Source organism: Phycodurus eques, chromosome 15 (assembly GCF_024500275.1).
Source record: "Phycodurus eques isolate BA_2022a chromosome 15, UOR_Pequ_1.1, whole genome shotgun sequence".
NCBI classification, from domain to species: Eukaryota; Metazoa; Chordata; class Actinopteri; order Syngnathiformes; family Syngnathidae; genus Phycodurus; species Phycodurus eques.
In genome coordinates this window covers 2,687,546-2,713,763 of record NC_084539.1, presented here as the reverse complement: position 1 = coordinate 2,713,763, position 26,218 = coordinate 2,687,546, and the positions used below count along the sequence as shown (strand labels likewise).

Genomic DNA, 26,218 nt, shown 5'->3' with positions numbered 1-26,218 from the left:
GATGATTCTGATTCTGATTATTTGTACCGACAAGGGCTCAATTGTGAACCTTGTGTGATACAAAAAGTACTTTAGAGATCATAAATGGACCTCAACATGACTCTTTTTTTTGTTTTGTTTTGTTTATTTTAGTTTTTTCTGACAGCGTAGCCAACATAGTCAAAACACAATCATTTGCCAACTGAGCTTCAGGGTATGTTTGGGAATACAATTCTTATGATAGAATGTTGTTTTTTTTTCATTCTCTCAAAGGTCGCATTAATAATTGGAAACAATAAAACTTTTTGTTAGTCTCAGCCCATCAGTGGAAACGAAACTCCCGTAAAGATCAGACAGGCAGCAGAGTGCAGAGTAGCTTGTAGAAATTCAACATATTGACAGGAAAGTAGGAGGTTATTTGTGTGTGTGTGTGTGTGTGTGTGTGTGTGTGTGTGTGTGTGTGTGTGTGTGTGTGTGTGTGTGTACATCTGGTTTGTTTTCAGACAGACGGCAGTGCAATGTTAACATTCTTTCACATTTTATTCGTGCTCTCCTGTCGTGTCTGTCTCTTGTTTTGCTTACTCATCTATTTGCTTACTCATCTACTTTGCTACTGAGAGCGTGGCTTTCTGGTCAGTTCACCGAGCAGGAACAAATCCACCCTTCGCACCTCGCAGTCTCCTCTCACAGTGACGGGAAGAGCTATGTTAACACCCCTTCTCACTCGTCTCAACCTACTCTATCCATCCCATCCTTTCTTGTTGTCTCCCATCATCCAACACCTTCTCTCCCATGTCACGTTATTTCTTTTACTTCATTTACTTTTTCTGACTTTCTCTTCTTTTACTTTCTTGGTCTCTTCATCATTGTGAGTGTGCTTTGAATATTTAGTGGCATATGGAAATGAAATTAGGCAACATATTCAAGTACTTTGATCCTAGTAGCAAATTGGATTTCAATCAGTTAATGATGCAGAAGACATATGCAGTACCTGGGATGTTTGTCAGTTTTTATCTTTAAATGCTTCATTTGGTTTGTGTGTGTGGTGTTATTCACCCAAACAATTATCCGTCCATCCATTTTCTACACCGCTTGTCCTCATTACGGTCACGGGCAAGCTGGAGCCTATCCCAGCCAACTTTGGGCGAGAGGCTGGACGCCATCAGATCAAAGGATACATATAGATGGATATAAATGTGGTTACTCGGTAGGTAGGTAGGTAGGTAGGTAGGTCGTATGCTATTTTCCTATAAATATCTCAGATTTTCTAACATTGTTGATGTGTACATTTTATCCCTGAGGGCACTAATTTTAATACAGGGTTTCGAAAATAATATATTTCATCCCCAGAAAATGGTTGTAGCACATTAAAACTGAACTAAACCCTTGTTTCACGAATCAAAACAAAAGGAAATAAATAAAATTTACTTTAAACTATAGAAACTTTAATCACTTCCTTAATCTTTTTCCTATTTTCAAAAAGTTGATAGCATGAGAAAGCTTACTAAACACATAAACCGATAAGATATAATAATCATCCATCCATCCATCTCCAGTACCGCTTTATCCTCACAAGGGTCGCGGGCGTGCTGGAGCCTATCCCAGCTGACTTCGGGCGAGAGGCGTGGTACACCCTGAACTGGTTGCCAGCCAATTGAAGGGCACATATAAACAAACAACCAGTTGCGCACACATTCACACCTAAGGGCAATTTAGAGTCCTCAATCAACCATGCATGTTTTGGGAATGTGGGAGGAAACCAGAGTGCCCGGAGAAAACCCACGCAGGCATATATATATACAGTCCCTTCCAAAGGTATTGGAATGGCAAGGTCAATTCCTTTGTTTTTGTTGTATCCTGAAGACATTTGGGTTTCAGGTCAAAAGATGAGTATGAGACTAAAGTTCAGAATTCCAACTTTTATTTCATGGTATTTATATCAAGATGTGTTAAACAAGTCAGGACGGAGCACCTTTTGTTTGAAGAATTGGAACAGACATGATTAAATGAACTTAAAGTTAATAACGTAATATTTGGTGGCATAACGCTTACTTGCAATAACTGCATCAAGCCTGCGACCGATTGACTTCACCAAACTGTTACATGTTTCATTTGACATTTGTTTCCAGGCCTTTACTCCAGCCTCTTTCAATTCTTGTTTGTTTCTGGAGGTTTCTCCCTTCAGTCTCCTCTTCAGGAGGTATGCAATGCATTCTCTGTTGGGTTGTGGTCCGGTAATTGACTTGGCCAGTCTAAGACCTTCCACTTTTTCCCCCTGATGAAGTCCTTTGTTGTGTTGGCAATGTCTTTTGGGTCATTGTCTTGTTGCATGATGAAGCTTCTCACGATTAGTTTGGATGCATTTTTCTTTAACTTGCCAGACAAAATTGTTTTGTAGCCTTTAGAATTCATTCTGCTGCTACCATCATGAGTTACATCATCAATAGAGACTAGTGAGCCCGTTCCCGAAGCAGCCATGCAAGCCCTAGCCATGACATTACCTCCACCATGCTTCACAGATGAGCTTGTGTGTTTTGGATCATAAGCACATCCTTTCTTTCTCCATACTTTGGCCTTTCCATCACTTTGGAAGAGGTTAATCTTGGTCTCACCTTTGTGGCTCATCTCTGTACTTCGTTGGAAAATCCAATCTGGCCTTCCGATTGTTTTTGCTGATGAGTGGTTTGCATCCTGTGGTATGGCTTGTATGTCTTCTCTCGAAGTGTTCCTCGAACATTGGATTGTGATACCTTCACCCCTGCCCTGTGGCAGTTGGCAGTGATGTCACTGACTGTTGTCTTTGGGTGTTTCTTCACAGCTCTCACAATGTTTCTGTCATCAACTGCTGTTGATACCCTTGGTCGACCTGTTCGATGTCTGTTCCTCAGTACACCAGTAGTTTTTCGTTTTCAGGCCATTCCAAATTGTTGTATTGGCTGTGCCCAATGTTTTTGTAATAGCTCTGATCGATTTTCCCTCTTCTCTCAGCTTCAAAATGGTTTGCTATTCTCCCATAGACAGCTCTCTGCTATTCATGTTTGCTTAACAGTAGAACCACTTTTCACAGGTGAAACCTAAAGCCAAAAACAAGCACTATCTAATGTTTAAGCAAACAATTTAAAAGGAAACACCTCAGCAACTAGAAACAACCATGAGTCACGTTCCAATACTTTTGCTCACTTGAAAAGTGGGTGGCTTCAAACAAAAAGTGCTCTGTCCTGAGTTGTGTAACACATCTAGATGTAAATACCACAAAATGAAAGCTGGAATTCCGAACTTTTGTCTCAAATTCATCTTTTGATCTGAAACCCAAATGTCTTCAGCATGCAAAAAAAAAAGAAAAACAAAGGAATTGACCTTGCCGTTCCAATACCTTTGGAGGGGACTGTATAGTTAATGGGGACCAGAACCCCCCGCGAAAGGTGAAAAACCGCAAAGTTTCGTGTATGTGTATGTGGGTACCAGAATGTTTAAAATATGTAAACAGTATTTATACTTTACATATTTGAGACAAAGATTACAACAGTACACATATTTACTAAAATCTTTAACTATAAAACCTTATAGAGTAATTAACTTTCATCAACATTGCCTTCTAAGAGAGGCGAAGAGGCTAGCGTTGGTGGCGGAGGATAGGCTCTCACTTGACTCGTAGAGGCTTTAGGTTCACTCGGAGGCGCTGATGGTGTAGCTGGGGTTTTACCTTGGAGGAAAACATGCTGATGGGTAGTTGCTGTCTTTGTTTTTTCTTTTGCTTCAAAATTCCCCTGTACAAGGACATAACCCCGTCTCTTATTACAACGGAGTTTCGCTTCCTTATTGAAGCAGTTTTGCGTATGTTTGCTTCCTCTTTCTTGATGTACCGTACTGTAGATGGATTCACGCCATAATGACGTGCCACAGATACATAACTTCTGCCCTCTTTGATCATATCTAAAAGTTTCACTTTTTCGCTGATGGTCATCATCTTTTTCTTCCTCTTGGGCGCCCCGGAGGAAGCTTTCGCAGGGGCACAGAGCTTAGGCGGCATTGTAAGGGCTTAACTCATCAAAAAAAGTTATCGCTTAAACAAAAAACGTTATCACGAACACAACACTAAGATACACTATGCGAGACAGTCAACTGCGTGGACGAGACTGACGAGACACAACAAGGGAAGATGCTGGGTGAGGCTGCGATGATGCGCAGCCAATCAGCTCACGGGATAAATCCACTCGTACTCTCATTGGTCGATGTCGCGCCGGGAACCGATCATGCGCCTTGTATGAGTGCCCGTGGCATGCACAGTACAGTACAGGCATGTACAAAGCCTCTGAGTCAACTCATCTCTTTGTTTGACATGCAGGGAAACCTTCTCTCTCGTGCATCACCATGTAACTGTCTCCGCAATATGGCTGCTGATATGGCTGTATTTTTTCATTTTTATTTTTTTTTAATGTAATGTGCTTAATATAGATAGATATACAGTGCGTGAAAAAGTATTGGCCCCCTTCTTAAACTTAGTTTCCCCATTGTAGTGTTTAAGATGACCATTCATTCATTCATTCATTCATTCATCTTCGGTTTTGCTTATCCTCACTTGGGTCGCGGGGATGCTGGAGCCTATCCCAGCAATCTTCGGGCGAGAGGCGGGGTACACCCTGAACTGGTCGCCAGCCAAACGCAGGGCACATAGAAACAAACAACCACTCACACTCACATTCACACCTACGGGCAATTTAGTGTCTTTCAATCAACCTACTATGCATGTTTTTGGGATGTGGGTGGAAACCGGAGTACCCGGAGGAAACCAACGCAGGCACGGGGAGAACATGCAAACTCCACACAGGTGGGGCTGGGATTTGAACCCCGGTCCTCAGAACTGTGAGGCAGATGTGCTAACCAGTCTTTCACCGTGCCACCTGAAGATGACCAAACAATTGTAAATATTAGACAAATACAAGTGAACTTAAAATGCGTTTTTTTTAAATGATGATGTCATTTATTAAGGAAAAAAAACAAAACTATTCAAAGCTACCTAGCCCTGTGTGAAACAGTAATGGCCCCCTAAACCTAGTAGCTGGGCCATCGTCAGCAACAACAACTGAAATCAAGTGTTTTCTATAACTGGCAATGGGGAGATATTTTGGCCCACTCTTCCTTGCAGAATTGTTTGAATTCAGCAAAAGTGGAGGGTTTTCAAACATGAATGGTTTTTTTAAGGTCATGCCACTGCATTTCCATCGGATGCAAATTTTGACTTTGACGAGGCCACTCCAAAACCTTCATTTTGTTTTTTTTAAGCCATTCAGAAGTTGAAGAGGTGTGTTTTGTATCGTTATCCTACTGCAGAACCCAAGTGCACTTCAATTTGAGGTCACGAGGTTTTAAACATTCAAGTGGAGAAACTATGCAAAAATGTAAGAATTTGAGAAGAGGGCTTTTTTCACGGCTACAAACATTTCTCGTGAGGCAATTTCAAATACAAATAAATAAAACAGAAATATGAATACATTTCAGTTTAAACTTGGCATTTCTTTGGAGTACCAAAAACAAGTTTGTCATCTTGTTATAACGGCACGATTTTATCCCACTGTGGTATCTTAGTCAGAACATAGGGGGCACTGCAGAATAATATTACGTCAAAAAGGCGAAGAAGAAGAAGAAGAAGAAAATGACACAAAAAGCGGGTATCTTTATGTCGAATAGATGCTATCTGTTTGCTGATTGGTAAAAAAAGTAAATAAAAATAAAAGAAATACAAGATTGATTCTTGAGAACACTCTAGTGACGGAACAAGACTGTAATGTACAGGTCCGCCATGAAACTACTGTATTTGCGTGATCGCTCACAAAGCTAGCTACTGATGCAAATAAAAATAAACACTTTGTATTTCCCACAATGCAGTGTGGATTTTTTGTTGTTGTTGCAATAATTAACTTCCTGATTGTGTTGTTAATTGTTGTTGTCATTGCTGTTTATGTTACCAGTACTTCCTGAAATGTGTACCTTATGGAACTTCCACATTTATTGTTGATTTATGTTGCACAGTATTTAAAAAAATGTTAATATAAAACCATTACTTTTGGCGGCACCGTGGCCGACTGGTTAGCACATCTGCCTCCCAGTTCTGAGGACAGGGGTTCAAATCCCAGCCCCGCCTGTGTGGAGTTTGCATGTTCTCCCAGTGCCTGCGTCGGTTTTCTCCGGGTTTCTTGTTTATATGTGCCCTGCGATTGGTTGGCGACCAGTTCAGGGTGTACCCCGCCTCTCGCCCAGAGATAACTGGGATAGGCTCCAGCACGCCCGTGACCCTAGTGAGGATAAGCGGAAGGGAAGATGAATGAATGAATGAATGTTGAGCTGGCAGAATGGTGGCCAACAGGTTAGCACGTCTCACAATTCTGAGGACCCGGGTTCCAATCTGGCCTCACATGTGTGGAGTTTGTTTGCTCTCCCAGTGCCTGCGTGGGTTTTCCCTGGATACTCCGGTTTCCTCCCACATCCCAAAAACATGCATGGTGGGTTAATTCTTGTTCTTTTCCTTTCGGCTTGTCCTGTTAGGGGTTGCCACAGCGTGTCATCCTTTTCCATGTAAGCCTATCTCTTGCATCCTCCTCTCTAACACCAACAGTCCTCATGTCTTGCCTCACGTAATCTATCAACCTTGTCTTTAGCCTTCCTCTAGCTCTCTTGCCTGGCAGCTCCATCCTCATTATCCTTCTACCAATATACTCACTATTTCTCCTCTGGACGTGTCCAAACCATTGAAGTCTGGTTTCTCTCACTTTGTCTCCAAAACATTTAACCTTGGCCGTCCCTCTAATGAGCTCATTTCTGATTTTATTCAACCTGGTCACTCCGAGAGAGAACCTCAACATCTTCATTTCCGCCACCTCCACCTCTGCTTCCTGTTGTCTCTTCAGTGCCACTGTCTCTAATCCGTAGATCATGGCTGGCCTCACCAGTGTCTTATAAACTTCCCCCTTCATCGTAGCAAAGACTCTTCTGTCACATAACACACCTGACACCTTCCTCCACTCGTTCCAACCTGCTTTTACCCGTTTCTGCACTTCCTAACCACACTCACCATTGCTCTTGACTGCTGACCCCAAGTATTTAAAGTCCTCCACCCTTGCTATCTATTCTCCCTGTAGCCTCACTCTTCCCCCTCCACCCCTCTCATTCATGCAGATATATTCTGTTTTACTTCTGCTAATCTTCATTCCTCTCCTTTCCGGTGCCTGCCTCCATCTTTCTAATTGTTCCTCCACCTGCTCCCTGCTTTCACTGCAGATCACAATGTCATCTGCAAACATCATGGTCCACGGGGATTCCAGTGTAACCTCATCTGGCAGCCTCCACATCACCACTGCAAACAGGAAGGGGCTCAGGGCTGATCCCTGACGCAGTCCCACCTCCACCTTTAATTTGTCTGTCACACCTCCATCACACCTCACCACTGTTCTGCTGCCCTCATACATGTCCTGTATTATTGTAACATACTTCTCTGCCACTCCAGACTTCCGCATGCAGTACCACAGTTCCTCTCTGGGTACTCTGTCATAGGCTTTCTTTAGATCTACAAAGACACAATGCAGCTCCTTCTGACCTTCTCTGTACTTTTCCATCAACATCCTCAAGGCAAATAATGCATCTGTGGTACTCTTTCTAGGCATGAAACCATACTGTTGCTCGTAAATACTAACTTCTATACTAACTTCTGTCCCTACGCTTTCCCATAACTTCATTGTGTGGCTCATCAACTTTATTCCTTTATAGTTCCCACATCTCTGCACATCACCCTTGTTCTTAACAATGGGCACCAGCACACTTTTCCTCCGTTCCTCAGGCATCTTCTCACCCACTGAAATTATGTTGTAAAGGCTGGTGAAAAACTCCACAGCCACCACACCTAGATGCTTCCATACCTCTACAGGAATGTCATCAGGACCTACTCCCTTTCCATTTTTCATCCTCTTTCATGCCTCTCTAACTCCCCCCTTACTAATCATTGCCACTTCCTGGTCCACCACACTTTCCTCTTCTACTCTTCCTTCGCTCTCATTTTCCTCATTCATCAACTCCTCAAAGTATTCTTTCCATCTGTCCAGCACACTACTGGCACAAATCAACACATTTCCATCTCTATCCTTAATCACCCTAAACTGCTGCACATCCTTCCCATCTCTATCCGTCTGTCTGGCCATCCTTTATAGATCTTTTTCTGCTTCTTTAGTGTCCAACCTGGCATACAGGTCATCATATGCCATTTCTTCATCACCCCTGTTTCCTTCACCAACATGTCCATTACAATCTGCATTAATCACGACTCTCTCTCTCTGCCTGGGATGCTAAGAACTACTTCATCTAGCTCCTTCCAGAATTTCTCTTTCACCTCTAGGTCACATCCTACCTGTGGGGCATAGCTGCTCATCACATTATACATAACACCCTCAATTTCAAGTTTCAGCCTCATCACTCGATCTGATACTCTTTTCACCTCCAAGACATTCTTGGCTCACTCTTCCTTTAAAATAACCCATACTCCATTTCTCTTCCCAGCTATACCATGGTAAAATAATTGAAACCCTGACCCTAAACTTCTAGCCTTACCGCCTTTCCACCTGGTCTCCTGCACAGACAATATATCAACCTTTCTCCTGCATCATGTCAACCAACTCCGGAAATTTTCCTGTCATAGTCCCAACATTCAAAGTCTACTCATTAAATTCTAGGCTCTGTGCTTTCCTCTTCTCTTTCTGCCTAAAAACCCAATTTCCACTTCTCCTTCGTCTTCGACTTTGACCCACAGTCACTGAATTTCTACCGGCGCCCTTCAGGTTAACGGTGCCAGGACCGATCCAGTATGGAATTCTTTAGATGAATGTTCATATTTGTTTGGCAAACTCTTAAGCTGGATTCCTTTCCTGACGCAACCCTCTGCATTTATCCGGGCTTGGGACATGCCTACAGTTTGCACTGACTTGTGCCCCCCATAGGGCTGCATTGCATGGTGGGTTAATTGAAGACTCTAATTTGCCCGTAGGTGTGAATGTGAATTGTCACGCTTGTGACACTGCTCCACTTGGCGAATAATGGCGTCTCGTCACAACACACTCGGTGCTGTTTTTGTTTGTGTTTATTTTTGTTTGGGAATGCCACTCCATGTTGGGGAAAGCCTACGTAGAGTCTTTAGGATCTTCTGAGTTTAAGATTTCACCGCAAAAATACTATTATGGAAGCGAACCAAAGCTGCAGTTCTGAGCACGGCGATTCCGCCCACCCGCCCACCCCCTTACACGTGATTCATCTCCGTTAATGACTCTGTCCACAATAAGCAAATCAAAGCAAAGCAAATTTATTTATACAGCGCATTTTATGCACAATGTAATTCAATGTGCTTTACATGATTAATAGCATTTAGTAACAAAGAAAAAACAGCTTATAAACATTTTTTAAAAAGAAAAACAATTAAAATAGCGTACAGTGCAAGAAATATCATTTGAAAGTGAAGATGCTCTAAAAAGCATGGGAAAAAAGAAGAGTTTTTAACCTGGTCTTAGAAACATGCACACTTGGGGCTGACGTCACCTCTGTTTGCAACTTATTCCGTTTGTGTGCAGCATAATAGCTAAATGCTGCTTCACCATGTTTGCTTTGGACTCTGTGCTCCACTACTTGACCTGAGTCTGTCGATCTGAGAGCCTTACTGGGTTTATATTCCATTAGCATTTCATTCATGTATTCAGGACCTAAACCGTTTAGTGATTTATAGACCAGTATCAGAACTTTAAAATCTATTCTAAAGCTGACTGGAACCTAGTGTAAAGACTTTAGAATTGGAATAATAAGCTCTGACCTCTTTGTTCTGGTCAGAACCCGAGCTGCAGCATTCTGAATGAGCTGCAGCTTTTTAATGCTCTTTTTAGGGAGTCCAGTCATAAGAGCATTACAATAGTCAAGTCTACTTGAGATAAAAGCATGGATGAGCTTCTCCTGGTCTGCTTGACACGTGCAAGCCTTCACTCTGGATATGTTCTTCAGAAGGTACAAGGCAGTTTTAGTAATTGATTTGATATGACTGTTGAAAGTCAGGTCGGAATCTATCAGAACACCAAGGTTTCGGACTTGGTCTTTGGTTTTTAAAGAGAGTGACTCCAGGTATTTACTAACAGTAATCCTCTTTTCTTTATTTCCAAAAACAATTATCTCAGTTTTGTTGTGGTTTAATTGAAAAAAAGTTTGGCTCCTTCAAATATTTATCTGTTTTAGACAGTGACACAACACCTCAATTGAACTGTAGTCATCTGGAGACACTGCTAGATATAACTGTGTGTCATCTGCATCGCTATGATAGTCAAAATTAAAATTCTGAAGAATTTGACCCAAGTGTAGCATATACAGGCTGAACAGGAGGGGTCCAAGAACTGACCCTTGAGGGACCCCATACGTCATTGCCGTTCGATGAGATTGAACACTTCCAATGGTTACAAAATAACTCCTTTCCTCCAGGTAGGCCCTGAACCATTTAAGGACTGTTCCATTTAGTTTAAGGACTGTTCCACCCACATTTCCAACCTGTTCAACGGTATATTATGATGTACCACATCAAAAGCCGCACTGAGGTCCAACAAGACCAGAATTTACACCTTTCCCGAGTCAGTATTCAATCTTATATCACTTAGCACTTTGATAAGAGCAGATTCTGAACTGTGATGAGTTCGGAACCCTGATTGAAATTTGTCAAAAAGTCCATTTAAGTTCAAGAAATTGCTGAGTTCATTAAAAATAACTTTCTCAACAATCTTGGATATCAGAATCAGAATCATCTTTATTTGCCAAGTATGTCCAAAAACACACTAGGAATTTGTCTCCGGTAGATGGAGCCGAAGGAAATGAGCTTGCTAAAATGGAAGCGTCCAGCGTTCTATTTCTTAGAAGAGGCTTAATGGAAGCTACTTTAAGAGCTTTAGGAAACACGCCTGACTGAAGTGAACAATTGATTATTTGCTGCAAATCAGTTAGCACAGACTTCGCAATAGCTTTGAAAAAGTCAGATGGTGTTGAGTTAAGACAGCTCGTTGTTGGTTTCAGCTGCTGAACCGTTTTCTCTACAGTTTTTTGGTCAACTGTATCAAATTCTGACATAGTAACAGAGTTTTTCCTGGGTGGTTTCAGATGTAGTATCATTTTCTTATTTTGCTGATTTGTGCTAATATTTAACCTGATGGATTGTATTTTTTCACTAAAATAACAAGCAAATTCATTGCCTTAATCTGCTGTTAGGAGTTCTGGAGCTATCTGATTTGGGATGGGGGGTTTGGGGGGAGCGGAGGGGGGGGGGGGGGGGGGGTTGGGGTTGTCAACCACAGCAAACATAGTATGAGTATTGTTGAAGTTCTTACTGATGATTTCAGAAAAGTGTTTCTCTCTGGTTAAAATTACAAAGACTTTGTCCATAGAGGTCATAGTCAATTTGTAGTGTGGTGTTCGAGGTCGCCTCAAGATTATCTTAGTTTTAATAGGAGCGACAGTATTCATGACATTTGAGATTTTACAGGTGAAATTATCCAAAGGTTCATCAACTGTCTAAGCATTCCCAATTTGCGGCACAGCAATGGTCTCCATAAACTTAGTGGCGGTACTCTCATTTATGTACCCTTTCTTAATAGACATAGAGGTTGTCTGAACTTTTGGAAGAATCTGTAATTCAAAGAACACACAAAAATGGTCAGAAATAGCCATATCCTTAACGTCAATAGATTGAATTTCAACATCCTTAGAGATGACCAGGTCTAAGATGTGACCTTAAGTGTGAGTTGGACTCTTAATATGTTGAGAGAGGTCAAATGTGTCTAGTATAGCAGAGTTCTTTAGATTTTTTTTCCATGTTATTGTCAAAATGAATGTTAAAGTCTCCCGTTATGACAAAATAGTTGAAGTCAGTACAAATAACTGACACCAATTCTGAAAAGTCCTCCATAAATTTTCTATTGTATCTTGGAGGCCTATAAATTATTACAACAATAACCTCTTGGTCACCTTTAACTCAAAAACAGAGATATCCAAAAGAGCTAAAATCACCCAGTATAATTTCTTTACACTGAAATAATGACTTAAAAATAGCAGCAATACCACCGCCTTTTTTTCCCTATTCAACACTTGTTCATAAAATTAAAATTTGCTGGCGTTGCCTCATTTAAAATGGTATTGCAGCTACTGTCTGTTAACCACGTTTCATTTAGTAACAAAAGGTCCAGCTCATAGGTTGTAATGATGTCATTAATCAACATTGATTTATTACCCAATGACCTGATGTTGAAAAGAGCTAGTCCCACACAGATAACTGGAGACAATGGTTTGATAGATTCACATTTTATCCTCACTAAATTTGTAGTTCTACTTTTTTGTGTTCCATGTTTCTTTGACCAAATTTCTGTCCCTTGTAATTACAGGGATAATTACGTCTGCCTTGTAAACATGTCTGCACTCTCAAAAATGCAGAAAGTGTCAATGAAACTCATGGATAGTGCCGTACACACCTCTTTGAGACACTTATTTAATTGACTGAGCCTAGAGAAACATTCAACTCCAAATCGTACAAGTGGGAGAGGTCCACTAATAAAAACCTCAACATCCAAACATTGCACTTTTGTTTGGAGATCAATGAAATATCGCTTTAGTACCTCTGATTGCTGCTTGAGAACATCCAGGGCCCCTGTGTGTATATTGACATATTTCACAGTTGGGTGCTGATTAGTGAGCTCCAGGATTTTTTGGGGGAGGTATCTTCCACCATATCATTGGTAAAACAAAGTACTTTGGTGCCGCATCCTTGACAGCTCCATCACCAACTATTAATGTTTGGGGCCCCATTTTTTTCTTGTATGATTTAGTTTTATACCTTTCAGGGGTGGTGGGGGATGAGCATTCTTGGCCAGGGTCTTGTAAAAGTGGCTGAAATATATTTGTAAGTTTGATGTCAATGTTTTACATTGACTCGCATCGTTTTTTCTTGCCCTTCGCTGTAGCGACTGTCCATGGCCGCTCACTCGGGGTTGAAACAGCCCACAACGTGGGCCAGTCGGATTTCTCAGTAAACTACTAGTGTTGTGTCCTCCCTTTTAGATGTTGTTCCATATCTTTGGACTTTGCTCCCAGTAAATTCCTGGGAGAACTGCTGGACGGTCCATTGCCGTTTCCACAGTCATATCCGTCCTCTTTGTTCAGATAAGTGGCTGTCTGTTAGCATACTTCTGCTCACCATATTGAGACATCGATAGAGTGGTTTCATTCCCCAACTGTCCATTTACATCCACTGCAAGACGGTGGATTTTCATTTCCAGGCTTGACATCCTCTGCAGGAGTCCGTGATAGTCCTCAGTGGAAAAGGGAGGTATCTTGATTGCTGGTCTTGTTGCTAAAAGCAGGCTTGTGCTAATTAGTAGTGGTGAGAGGCTATCAGAAAATATTGGAATATAGCAAAAACTGACTGTATCGACAAAAAAAGGTACAGTCCCACAGGTTTAAAAATATCCAGGAGTCGCTGCTTCAAATTTGTTTAGAAGAAAAACAAGCTAGAAAAATTTTAAACAGAGGCGAAGAAAGCATCGCGAGCAAAAAAGCGTCTGCACTTTACGAGAGCGAGAGAGATAGTTAATAATACAATTTCAAAGTTGTGTAAATGATCTTTGTGACACAAATAAGCAGATGTGAGTCGTAACATGTTACATTTACTCCGTCACATTTACTCACGGAACATTTAGGATAAAATGTACTTGTCAGAGTAGTTTTAATGAAGCATACTTTTTACTTTTACTCGAGTATTAATGTTAACACGACATGGTACTTACTTGTACTTGACATGGTACTTACAATAATCTAGAGTACATTGCGCTCGCTACTTTCATTTATCAATAATTGCGTGATCATTTTTAGACTTTCGTCATCGATTTACGCGTCGGGCGCCGTTGCTCCAATCCACTGTGAATACCACAGTGATGTTTGACTCAAGTTCACCTATCAACCGACACCAGTCACATGTCCGCACAGAAAGTCTTCTACTGGGCTTCGCGGGCCAATCAAAGTAGGACGCGACAGCCGCGCGCGACTCACGTTTACATTACAGACTACAAAAAACACCTTTAACATGCAGCATAGTTTTGGCACTGCCCAATCTCAGCCCACTTCTAACTTGAGAAAACACCTTGCGGTAAATTGCAGATGTTTTTGGCTGTGCATATGGCAGCATCAGTCCAACTTTATGGTAACAAGTAACTGTAATTTATGCATCTACTGGGTTTCTCTCTCTCTCTCTCTGTCTCTCTCTCTCTCTGGTATCCGGCCAGCCACGGAATACAGTACATGTGGGGGTTCTTGTGTTTCACCGGTATTAACATGTGAACTGTTTCTTACCTGGATTATTACAATTAATTTACATCAGGGTTTATATGGCCTAGTTTTCACCTAGCAGTACTATACATTATGTTTCGGAAGTTTGGTGTTCCCACTTTCAAAAAGTCACAAAGTGTACTGCTTCTTTGTAAACGCAAGGAACAGTTTCATCTCTGTGAAATAAAGTAGGGAGTGGCTATTTGTTAAGCCCAAAGTCTAAAAAAGTGAGTGCCAACTGTGAAGCGTATCGGGCACATGCAACAGACACAGGGATGTGCACGAATGGAACCCTAGTAATGTTCGGGTATTAGCCCTTTTGCCCTGGATGAGAAAAGTGAATGAAAGTAAATTGCCCGTGAATGTGAGTGCGAATGGTTGTTTGTTTCAATGTGCCCTGCAATTGGCTGGCGACCAGTTCAGGGTGTAGCTCGCCTCTCGTCCAAGATAGCTGGGATAGGCTCCAGCATGGCCGTGACCCTTGTGATGATAAGCGGTATAGAAAATGAATAGATGGATATATATACTGTAAAAATAACTCTCGTCAGGCATCTATGCTAGCATCACGCTCAGCCTGTACAAGGTTTGGTACTGATGAAAGTATTGTCTTGCTGTTTACTGACATTAAATTGTCATCTCGTCATGTTAATGAAGAGAGATGGCGAGGACATATAGGCAAGCTACAGCAGACCGACAGAAAGACAGACAGGTGCAGAATTTAAAGACAGTTTTGAAAGTTAAACAAGTTCACGGTTTATTTCATTTGAAATCTTCCATCCATCCATTTTCTGAGCCGCTTATCCTCACTAGGGTCGCGGGCGTGCTGGAGCCTATCCCAGCTGTCATCGGGTAGGCGGCGGGGTACACCCTCAACTGGTTGCCAGCCAATCGCAGGGCACATAGGAACAAACAACCATTCGCACCCACAGTCACGCCTACGGGCCATTTAGAGTCTCCAATTCATGCATGATTTTGGGATGTGGGAGGAAACCGGAGTGGCCGGAGAAAACCCACGCAGGCACGGGGAGAACATGCAAACTCCACACAGGCGGGGCCGGGGATTGACGCTCTAACCAGTCGGCCACCGTGCCGCCCATTTGAAATCTTAATTATGTTAATGTGGAAGCTAGAAGAAAAAAAGTGTAGCATAGTAGGCCTAAGTGTTAATCAAAACAAGGTTTTGTTCCTAAAAATTTTGTTATATTTTAAGTCACTGTACATTATTCAATTTGAACATTAACGCTGCTAAAATTTGGAAATGTAAACAAAAACTACTGAAATAGTTATTCAATTAAAATGTATTGCACAAAAAAGTAAAAAAATGTAGCTCAATAACTTTTTAAAATGTGTTCAACTTCGGTCAAATACAACTGAACTGTATTTAGGCAGTTATTCTATCGTGTACCACTAGAGGGTGCTCAAGTACACGTAGTGGTGCTCATACCACACTTAGGGAATCACTGCACTACATGATTCAAGTGACGCAATTAGGATTTTTTTTTTATATCACTTCAGATACTATATGTATCATGGTAGCACAAGTAGACAAAAAAAAACCGCATTGGATCAGATCAAATCTGATCAAAATTGGGTCTCCACCATATGTGGATTCAAATCAGGTGTGAATCGGATTATCTGCTGATTGAGTGAATTGAAAGCCATGCATCAAAATGTGCTGGTCAGTGATGCTGCTCATTGTTTTCACTTGTGTTTGTATACCAGCATGTATTTGTTCACCTGCATTTTATAGCGTGTGTGCATACTTAATGTAAGGCTAGTATCATTATACTGTATATGGGTGACTTTAAAGTAGATTTCAATGCACTGTTAAAAAATGGACTTGGAATTTTAAAACAGACTGCAGTATACTGTGCCTTGCAAAAGTACATTGCTTTTTTGTTACATTACAACTTCTATTTCAAAATATTTATCTGAACTTTATTTCATGGATCTGCAAAGAATAGTCTAAGTTTTGAAGTGGAATGAGAAATATAGATCTAAAAATATATATAACAAAAATTCAAATAAAACATTGAGTATGTGCGGCACGGTGTACGACTGGTTAGAGCGTCTGCCTCACAGTTCTGAGGTCTGGGGTTCAATCCCCGGGCCCCGCCTGTGCGGAGTTTGCATGTTCTCCCCGTGCCTACGTGGGTTTTCTCCGGGCACTCCGGTTTCCTCCCACATCCCAAAGACATACGTGGTAGATTAGTTGACGACTCTAAATTGCCTGTAGGTGTGAATGTGAGTGTGACTGGTTGTTTGTTTGTCTGTGCCCTGCGATTGGCTGGCAACCAGTTCAGGCTGTACCCCGCCTCCTGCCCGATGATAGCTGGGATAGGCTCCAGCACGCCCGCGACCCTAGTTAGGAGAAGTGGCACAGCAAATGGAAGGATGGATGGATGGCATTGAGTATGTATTTTTGACTTGCTGCATTTGGCCACTGCAGGGATTTTTGCCCATCCCTCAAGGGAAAACTGCTCCAGCTCCTTCAAGTTTGACGGTCACTTACAGACTGATACAGGTTTTGCTCAAGAATATCACTGTATTTAGCACCAAACATGTTTCCCTTGACATGGGCCGGTTTCCCTGTGACTGCCGCCCACAACATGATCGGTGTTCTTGGGCCGATGAAATGTGTTGGGTGTGCACCAGACAGAGCTTTCCTTGATGGCCAAAAACTTCAATTTTAGTCTCATCTGACCAGAGCACCTTCCGACAAACATTTTGGGACTCTCCCAAATGCCCTTTTGCAAACTCTAAAACGCGCCTTCCCATTTTTAGCTGAAAGTAATGGCTCTCTTCTGAGCCAGTTGGGCTTGATGGATGAATGGCCTGAAGAGAGCTTCTGCTGTGGAACTCTGCCGTTCCTCCAGTATTATCTCTAATCTCTCTGCTGCCTCTTTGATTAAATTCCTCCTTGCCTGGTCTGTGAGTTTTGGTGGAGCCCTCTCTGGGAATGTTTGTAATGGTATATTACTCCCCTTTGATTGTGATGGATTTGATGGTGGTCCTGGGGATCATCAAATATTTTTTTAAAAGATTTAACCTTGGCTTGTACTTCTCAACAACATTGTCCCTCATTTGGTTTGGAGAGTTCATTGGTCTTCATGGCTGTGCTTAATTAACAGTGCCTCTTACTTTGGTGCTGCAGCCTGTGGGGCCTTTCAGAAAGGGCGTGTGTCAAGGTGTCTTTATACATGAAAATCATGTAACACAGATCGCACTTCATTTCACGAATTATACAAGTTTTGAAGGTAATTGGTTGTGACAGGGCGGCAATGCGGGCAACTGGTTACACGTCTGCCTCACAGTTCTGAGGACCCGGGTTCAAATCGAGCCTCACCTGTGTGGAGTTTGCATGTTCTCCCCGTGCCTGCGTGGCTTTTCTCCGGGTACTCCCGTTTCCTCCCACATCTCAAAAACAGGCATGGTAGGTTAATTGAAGACTCTAAATGCCCGTAGGTGTGAATGTGAGTGTGAATGGTTGTTTGTTTATATGCGCCCTGCGATTGGCTGGCGACCAGTTCAGGCTGTACCCCGCCTCTCGCCCAAAGATAGCTGGGATGGGCTCGAGCAAGCCAGGGACCCTAGTGAGGAGAAGCGGTACGGAAAATGAATGAATGAATGGTTGTGTCAGAGTTTCGTAGGGGCGTCATCACGAAGAGGTGACTACATATACACATGGCAATTGTCTTTTCTTTTCATTTTTTAAATGTATTTTTATGTGTTTTTCACATTTCACTTCAAAACTCAGACTATTTTTGCAGATCCATCAAATAAAATTCAGACTTGAAAATCATTTAAATTACAGATTTTAACAACCAAAAAGTCAAAGGTGTGAATACTTTTGCAAGGTACTAGACATCCAACCATGATTTTGAATGTGTCCTTTTTGTCTTTTAGTCTAACCTTTACATTTGAGGCTTCTATGCCTCCAATAACTGATAATACAGTAAATAAGGATGAATCTATTCTGATGTTTATGATTGTTTTTAAATGTTTAGAACCCCAACTAGCTATTTATGTCAGAATCTCTGCCACTATATTTTCTTGTCTGGGATCTTCTTTACCATTCTTCTTCTTCCTCCTTTTTCTTCCTTCTTGTCTCTTCCATGTCTTTTATGTTCCTAATCTAATCCTCTCCTCCATTCTTGTATCATTTTGCCTTTATTTTGTCCTTTGCCACCTCCTTCCTGCTCCTCTCCTCCATTTCCTGCTGTGGTCCTCTCCCTCGTCCTCCCCGCATCTCGTCCCTCCCTCTACCCGGGATGGACTGCTCACAGAAGCCACACCCACTCAGTCTAGACCTGTCCACACACCTCCTCTTCCCCGTCCACCTCCTGCTCCGCCTGCTCCTTCTGGCACCCCTTTGACTTACTCCTCCTCCTCTGATCCCCCACCAGTGTCCCCCAGCCCAGGCGTTGCCCTCCCCTCTGCCCCCCGCGACCTGGTCCCTGTCCTAGTGTCAAGCCGATTTGTCCGACTCAGCTGGCGCCCTCCAGAAGAGACTGGAGGATCTATACAGACTTACGGCGTTTATTACTCCAAAGATGGCATTGAAAGGTAAGAATGTTTTAATTTGTCCTTGTTGGATTTGAAATTATACTTCAGTAACTTCCAGCCAGAGTATCTAGCATACAACCCTTAAAGAAAGTCGTTATATACGCTGAAGAAGAATATAAATTCAACACTTGTTTTTACTCCCATTTTTCATGAGCTGAACACAAACATATAAGACATATTTTATGTAAACAAAAGGTCCTTTTGTCGCCAGTATTGTTCACAAATATGTCTAAATTTGTGACTGAGTGATTCTCCTTAACTGAGAAAAATCCATTCACCTGAAATGTGTGGATGAGACAGCATGATTATATGGATCTCACTGTCTTAAAATGTTTTTTTTAGTGTATGTGAAAGTTTATGTGCATTTTGATTGACGAGTTGTTGCATTGCGCAAAATCAGTCGCAGACTGATCGGCCACTCATGAAAAAGGTCGCCAAGCCCCACACTCTATACGAGAGTTCTGTCGGTTTCGGCCACATCACTTGGTGTACTTTCAGGTTGTCCACAATAAAAGGCTACTCTAAAATGCTGCACGGGTGTGCCTTAGGTCAGTAGTTCTCAGAAAGTGAGGGTCCCAGGGTGACAACAGCAACACCTTTATGGCACAGGTGTGCCTTAAGATGCCCACAATAAAAGGCCACTCGAAAATGTGCAGTTTTCCTGTATTGATGTCTGTGCGAAGGAGATTTGTTTCTATATGTGAGGCAAATAGTTTTCTAACACAATCTCATCCCCTCCTACTCCCCCCACATAAAGTGGCCTTGTACTGTGGGTAGCCTGCCACACACATTTTCCCTTTTTGTTTTGGCCAGTTTGGCTGTTAGGTCAAGCACAAAGGAGAATCCATGTCCCTTTTATGCTGGAACAGTTTTACTGTGCTACAGTGGCATTTTTAAGATGCCACTGTGGTTCTTTGTATTATGATTGATTTTTATTGAAAATTCAGTTGGCAGAACAAAGTTTTAAAGGGGAGTGACAGAAAAACACAAGCGGGAGAGACAGTGAAAAGATAACTAAATAATATAGGAAGATAAGACAACAAAAGACAGGACATTAACTGCAAGAAAGATGAGGAAAGTAAATCATTATATGCCTAGTACAATGACACATTTGATTCGAGTGTTGTATGGGGCAGTAGTGCTACACTCTGTGAAGAAGGTTAGGACAATACAGGACAGGACTGGACAGGACAAAGATCGGAGGGTAAGCATGCAGGACACAGGTAGTCGACCCGGCTGTATGGCTGACCTGTGGTGGGAGTGGCTATGTAAATGTTAAACATCTATAGAAACAGAGAGCAAGTGAGGGGATACCCAGGAAGTTCCCATAGTTATGAGTTATATATTGTAATGAGTGAGTGGCCCCACACCAAGCGAATAAGCCCCTGACGTGAATAACGGCGGACACATGCAAGTGAATTGACACTGTGTCGCATGCACCATAATCTTCAGAATTGACCTGTACTTGCTGCGCATGCACCGCGGGGGCTGAGGAGCCAACCCCACCCGCCCAGGAGCCCACCTGAGGGCAGCCTGGTGTACGGGACACCACCCACATCGAGGGACCTAGGGCGGTCCACTGGCCCCACTGAGGCGCCCCAAAACCAGCCACCCAGAGGAGGCCGCAGGGGCCCAAAGCCACCCACCCAGCCATCCAGCGAGACAACCACAGGGAGAGAGGACTGTCACACTCAGCCCCGCCGTACCCCCCACCACCACCACCCCCCCACCACCCCCCCCACCCCCCCCAGAGAAGAGGAGGAAAGAGGGTTGAGGAGCAACAGCGGGCCTCACTGTCCCCCACCAGCAGCCGGAATGGGGAACCAAGGTGGACGCCAATTGGCACCACCCCAGCAGCATGACTGAATCCACCACTGGAATACACTAGGAGGCCTGTCCAGTTATCCGTCCCCCCACCAAAAGCCGGGTAGGAGTAAAGAAAATCCCGCCCTGGGCTGTTTTTGTCCGGATTCTGTCGCTTCCCGACCAAGCATGTCAAACAAAACAGTCAGACAATCTTATGTCATATAAGATTATCCTATAAGATTGTCCTTAGGTCTGAGGTGTGTTAAGAGTGGATTTGTCCTGATTTTAGGGTCTGAATCAGGTCAGGTCCGACAATCCTAAATTATGAAAGGTGTTCAATATTTACGACCAAAACTCTTCATGTGTGTGGGGAAAGTCGACGTCTCCCTGAGTCATGATTCCGAGAATTTTGACGTGAAACGAAATGGAGCAAATAAAAAAAGTGCCCCATACTGACAAACACAGGAACGACCATAAATGAAAACAAACGCGTCTTACCCGATGCTGTTTTTTGTATTAAAGTGGGCTCCCCAGACGGCAAAAAGTACACACGTGGACAAACTTGTTGGGACTCTTTCTGTTAATGAAAGAAAAACCCACAGTGGTCACAGAAATAACTTGAATTTGACAAAAGAAATAATAAATAACAATTTAATGAAAATTAACCAATAAAAATCTGAAATTAATTTTGGAGTAGATGGGTCAAATAAAAATGTAATTCATTTAGGAGAAAATAATAAGTCGGAAGCGACGCATGCGTTACCTCCGGTTTAGCGTAATTTTAAGTTTAATTGTTCAAATCAAACTAACTTGATCTATTAAAGGGGGAAAATTTAGGGAAAGTGACGAGAAACCTTTTTATCAGTCTTCAGTAATTTGAAGGTCGCTACACTTTATGACATTTTGCGTTCCAGATGACAGAGGTTTACTTAAACTCAGAACACACACAAAATACAACCAAGAGTGGAATTTTATCGTATTTTTAATGACATCTACAAGGGATCTAGAAGGAAACACACAAAGGGGTCTCACTAAAGAAAGAAAATAACATTAATAATGATAAAAAGGAAAGGGAAATAGAACATTGGGTGTTGGACTAAAGTCCAGTGTTGACGGGAGAGAGAGAGAGGACAAAGTTGAGATTTTGTCTGAAGCTAGTAATTTCCCTGAAATTACTCGGCACTAATATTGTACATTCTGGCAAAGGTTTTGCAGCGTCTACTTACGACCGTAGGCTCAAGCTGGTGGGTGGTAGTCTCTCTCTGGAAGTGGCTCAGGAAACAAGGCGACAGATTTGGTTGCAGAAGAAAAAGAAAAAGAAAGCAAAATAAAAGAGGCGGGAGAAGAAAAATGGTTGGGAGAACAGGACCGTCTCTCTTCCTGCCTTTTTTGTGGCTCGCTGGCAATTTCAGAGCGATCACGCTTGGCTGGGAGCGTACTTGGTACCACAGATTGAGGCTGGGAAGCCAAGTCTCCATTCCGAGGACCCGCACAAAAGAAAAGGGCAGGGGCAAGGGGTGGCCGAAGCCAGCCCGGCTGCTGAGCTGCCAGCAAGACAAGAGGCGAGAAAAAAAAACAAAAGAGAAAACACAAGAGCACCAGGGTTAAGTACCCCAGGGGCATGTTGAAGAGGGATGGAGAAGACCACACCTATCAGCCTGAATCTTGTCTACAAATTTGATCAAATGGGTTTAAAATCATATATTTATATAAAATAACCTCAACTTGGTACTCTCTTTACTCACAGGTCAAGCACATAGAATGTTTATACTTTAGTTTTGACAAATCAACTGCTTATGATTCAAATCGAATTTCATGCGTCTTGGAGTCAAATCCAAGACAAACAATTCTCCAAATCTCACAGCTGCGTTTGTAAAGTTGACACATTGACACAGACATCAAGGCACACATTTGGAATAATTCTGCAGAGTTTTTGAAATATCAAAACAGACATTTTTCCTTGGTTAAACATCAAACGAGAGTCTGCCAGGTCGACTGTGCAGTTCCTCTCGATGCCTGTGGGTGGCGCCTTGTGTGCACATTTGGATATTAAGCAAATAGTTTATTGCTGTACTTGCATCCCATCGTCAATCGGTCCCTTTTGGGCTGTTGTGAGTTAAAACGAAGAAAGGACTCTTTGATGACTGTAAACCAAGATTTCGAGGGGACCTGCTAATTACTTTAGGGTCCAAAGCATCAGGGCAGTCTCACAGCAGGGCCGTTTGGAAGACAGCAGTTTGTCAAACCGTGGGGAGCCACTGTGTCACCTCCATTTGCGGGGAGCATGTCCGCTACATGGTTCAACAGAATTATTTTAAAAAAAACAACTACTCATGAAACAGGTCTGGACAAAAATGATGCTAGCCCCAGAAAAGATTGAAAATAATTTGACCATAGGGACATTACAATTAGAATTAGAATCACCTTTTATTGTCATGAACATGCATGGGTGTACACGAAATTTGTTCTCTGCATTTAACCCATCACAGTGAACACAGACATGAGGTGTCTGTGTTCAATTGCGGTGTCTTCTAATTAGCCTCACAGGTGACTACAAACGTGTAAATAGGCTGACTACAAAGTCAGCCTATTTAAATGGTGACGGGAAATCATTGTGCTGTTTGATGACATGGTGTGTACCACACTAAACATGAACCAGAGGAAGCGAAGGTGAGAGTTGTCTCAGGAGATTAGAAAGAAAATTACAGACAAGCACGTTAAAATTAAAAGCTATAAGAACATCTCCAAGCAGCTTACGTTCCCGTGACTACAGTTGTCTTTTGATTGATCTAGACTACTTCCTTCGGCATCACTCAGAAAAGATTGGCGGAAGTGTCTGCCTGTCTTCGTCTTTGTGTGATCACGTGAGACTTTCGAGGTCGGCGATAGAACAGACACGTGTGTGGTGTTACTGCACTGTATGTGTTGAGGTCATCGCAGGACACCACACACAATACGACCAAATCTGTTACATGCCGGATTTTTTAATCTTTATGTGTAGATTTAAAAAAAAAATAATAATAAAAAAATAAAAATTAAGATTTGAAAAGTCCTTGTGTGGACCAGACCTATGGCACACATGTTTACCTGTTGTTAAAGGTGTGGTACTGCATGAGGAAAATGATGGTCACAACAGATGCTGAAGTGGTTTCTGATCAAAGACAAAAGTGTTTCCACTTACAGAATGTTTTTTTCAGTATAGTACACAGTATTCTGCTGGTGTGTATAAATATAGTGTGAAAGCAGCCCTATGGGGGGTACGCGGCAGTGCAAACTGCAGGCTGGTCCCAAGCCCTGATAAATGCAGAGGGTTGTGTCAGGAAGGTCATCCGGCTTAAAACTTTGCCAAACAAATATGAGCATTCATCCAAAGAGTTCCATACCAGATCGGTCGTGGCACCGGGTTGTTAACAACGTCCGCCACCGGCGCCGTTAACCCTCAGGGTGCCAGTGGAAATTCATCTACTGTGAGTCAGAGATGAAGGAGAGGTGGAAAGGCAGTGGGTTCTTTAGGCACCCTCAGGACGCCTGTGGAAATTGAGCTACTGTGGGTCGGAGATGAAGGAGAGGTGGAAAGCGGGTTCTTCGGCAGAAAGAGAAGAAGAAATCACAGAACCTGTCACTGTATGTGGGGACTTTGAATGTTGGGACAATGACAGGAAACGCTCGGTTGTTGGTTGACATGATGATGAGAAGAAAGGATGATACAGTATATTGTGTGTCCAGGAGAGCAGGTGGAAAGGCAGTAAGGCTTGAAGCTGAGGGGCAGGATTCAAATTATTTTTGCCATGTTGTAGGTGGGAAGAGAAATGGAGTACGGGTTATTTTAAAGGAAGAGTTAGTCAAGAATGTCTTGGAAGTGAAAACAGTGTCAGATTGAGTGATGAAGCTTAAACTTGAAATTCAGGGTTTTATGTATAATGTAATTAGTAGCTATGCCCCACAGCTAAGATGTGACCTTGAGGTGAAAGCGAAATTCTGAAAGCAACTAGACGAAATAGCATCCCAGACAGACAGAGTCGTGATTGGTGCAAGCTGCAATGGACATGTTGGTGAAAGAAACAGGGTTGATGAAAAAATGATGGGTAAGTTCGGCATCCAGGAAAGGAACTTGGAGGGTCAGATGGCTGGAGTGAACACTTTCTTCAAGAAGATGCAGGAACTTAGGGTGACCTACAAGAGCAGAGGTAGAAGCACGCAGGTGGGTTACATCTTGTGCAGACGATGTAATCTGAAGGAGGTAACTGACTATAAGGTAGTGGTAGGGGAGAGTATGGCGAGACAGCATAGGATAGTGGTGTGTAAGATGACTCTGGTGGTGGGGAGGAAGATTAAGAAGACAAAGTCAGAGCAGAGAACCATGTGGTGGAAGCTGAGAAAGGAAGAGAGTTGTGCGGCTTTTCGGGAAGAGGTGAGACAGGAGGAGCTTCCAGAAGACTGGACCACTACAGCCAAGGTGTTCAGAGAGACAGGGAAGAGAGTACTTGGTGTATCTTCTAGGTGGAAACTCAAACTACAGTAACTCATACAAAAGGTTACCTAAGAAGACGTGGGACACTTGATGACATGTATGCCAGGTTGGACACTAAAGAAGACGAAAAAGATCCAATTACCGCAGACAAGACAAGACTACCACAGATGCATTATTTGCTTTGATGGTGTTGATGGAAAAGTAAAGAGAAGGTCAAAAAGAGCTACATTGTGTCTTTGTTGATCTAGAGAAAGCCTATAACACCCAGAGAGGAACTCTGGTACTGCATTTGAAAGTCTGGACTGGCAGAGAAATATGTTTACATAGTACAGGGCATGTATAAGGGCAGCTGAACAGTTGTGAGGTGTGCTGTAGGTATGACAGAGGAGTTTCAGGTGGAGGTGGAACTGGATCAGATATCAACTCTGAGCCCCTTCCTGTTTGCAGTGGTAATGGATAGGCTGACATATGAGGTTAGACTAGAGTCCCCGTGGACCATGGTGTTCGCAGGTGTCATTTTGATCTGCAGGGAAAGCAGGTGGAGGAACAGTAAGAAAGGTTGAGACATGCAACGGAAAGGACAGGAATGCAGATTAGCTGAAGTAAGACAGAATATATGTGCATTAATGAGAGAGGTGGAGGGGGGAGACTGAGGCTACAGTGAGCAGCGATACAGTAGCTAGGGTGGAGGACTTTAAATACTTTGGGTCAACCGTCCAGAGCAATGGTGAGTGTGGTCAGGAAGTGAAGAAACGGGTCCAAGCAGGTTGGAACGGGTGGAGGAAGGTGTCAGGTGTATTATGTGACAGAAGAGTCTCTGCTAGGATGAAGGGCAAAGTTTATAAAACAGTGGTGAGGCCGGCCATGATGGACGGATTAGAGACAGTGGCACTGAAGAGACAACAGGAAGCAGAGCTGGAGGTGGCAGAAATGAAGATGTTGAGGTTCTCTCTAGGAGTGACCAGGTTGGATAGGATTAGAAATGAGTGCATCAGTGGGACAGCCAAGGTTCGATGTTTTGGA

The 26,218-nt window shown here is 42.7% G+C and overlaps 1 protein-coding gene across 1 annotated transcript in view; it reads left to right on the top strand.

Moving 5' to 3' along the window:
- The window catches only part of dcc (DCC netrin 1 receptor), a 310,603-nt gene that overhangs the window by 158,211 nt on the left and 126,174 nt on the right, over positions 1-26,218 (top strand). The window contains exon 8 of the mRNA XM_061698483.1: positions 18,759-18,918. Coding sequence (XP_061554467.1) covers positions 18,759-18,918 — 160 coding nt within the window. The remainder of the gene's footprint in view (positions 1-18,758; positions 18,919-26,218) is intronic.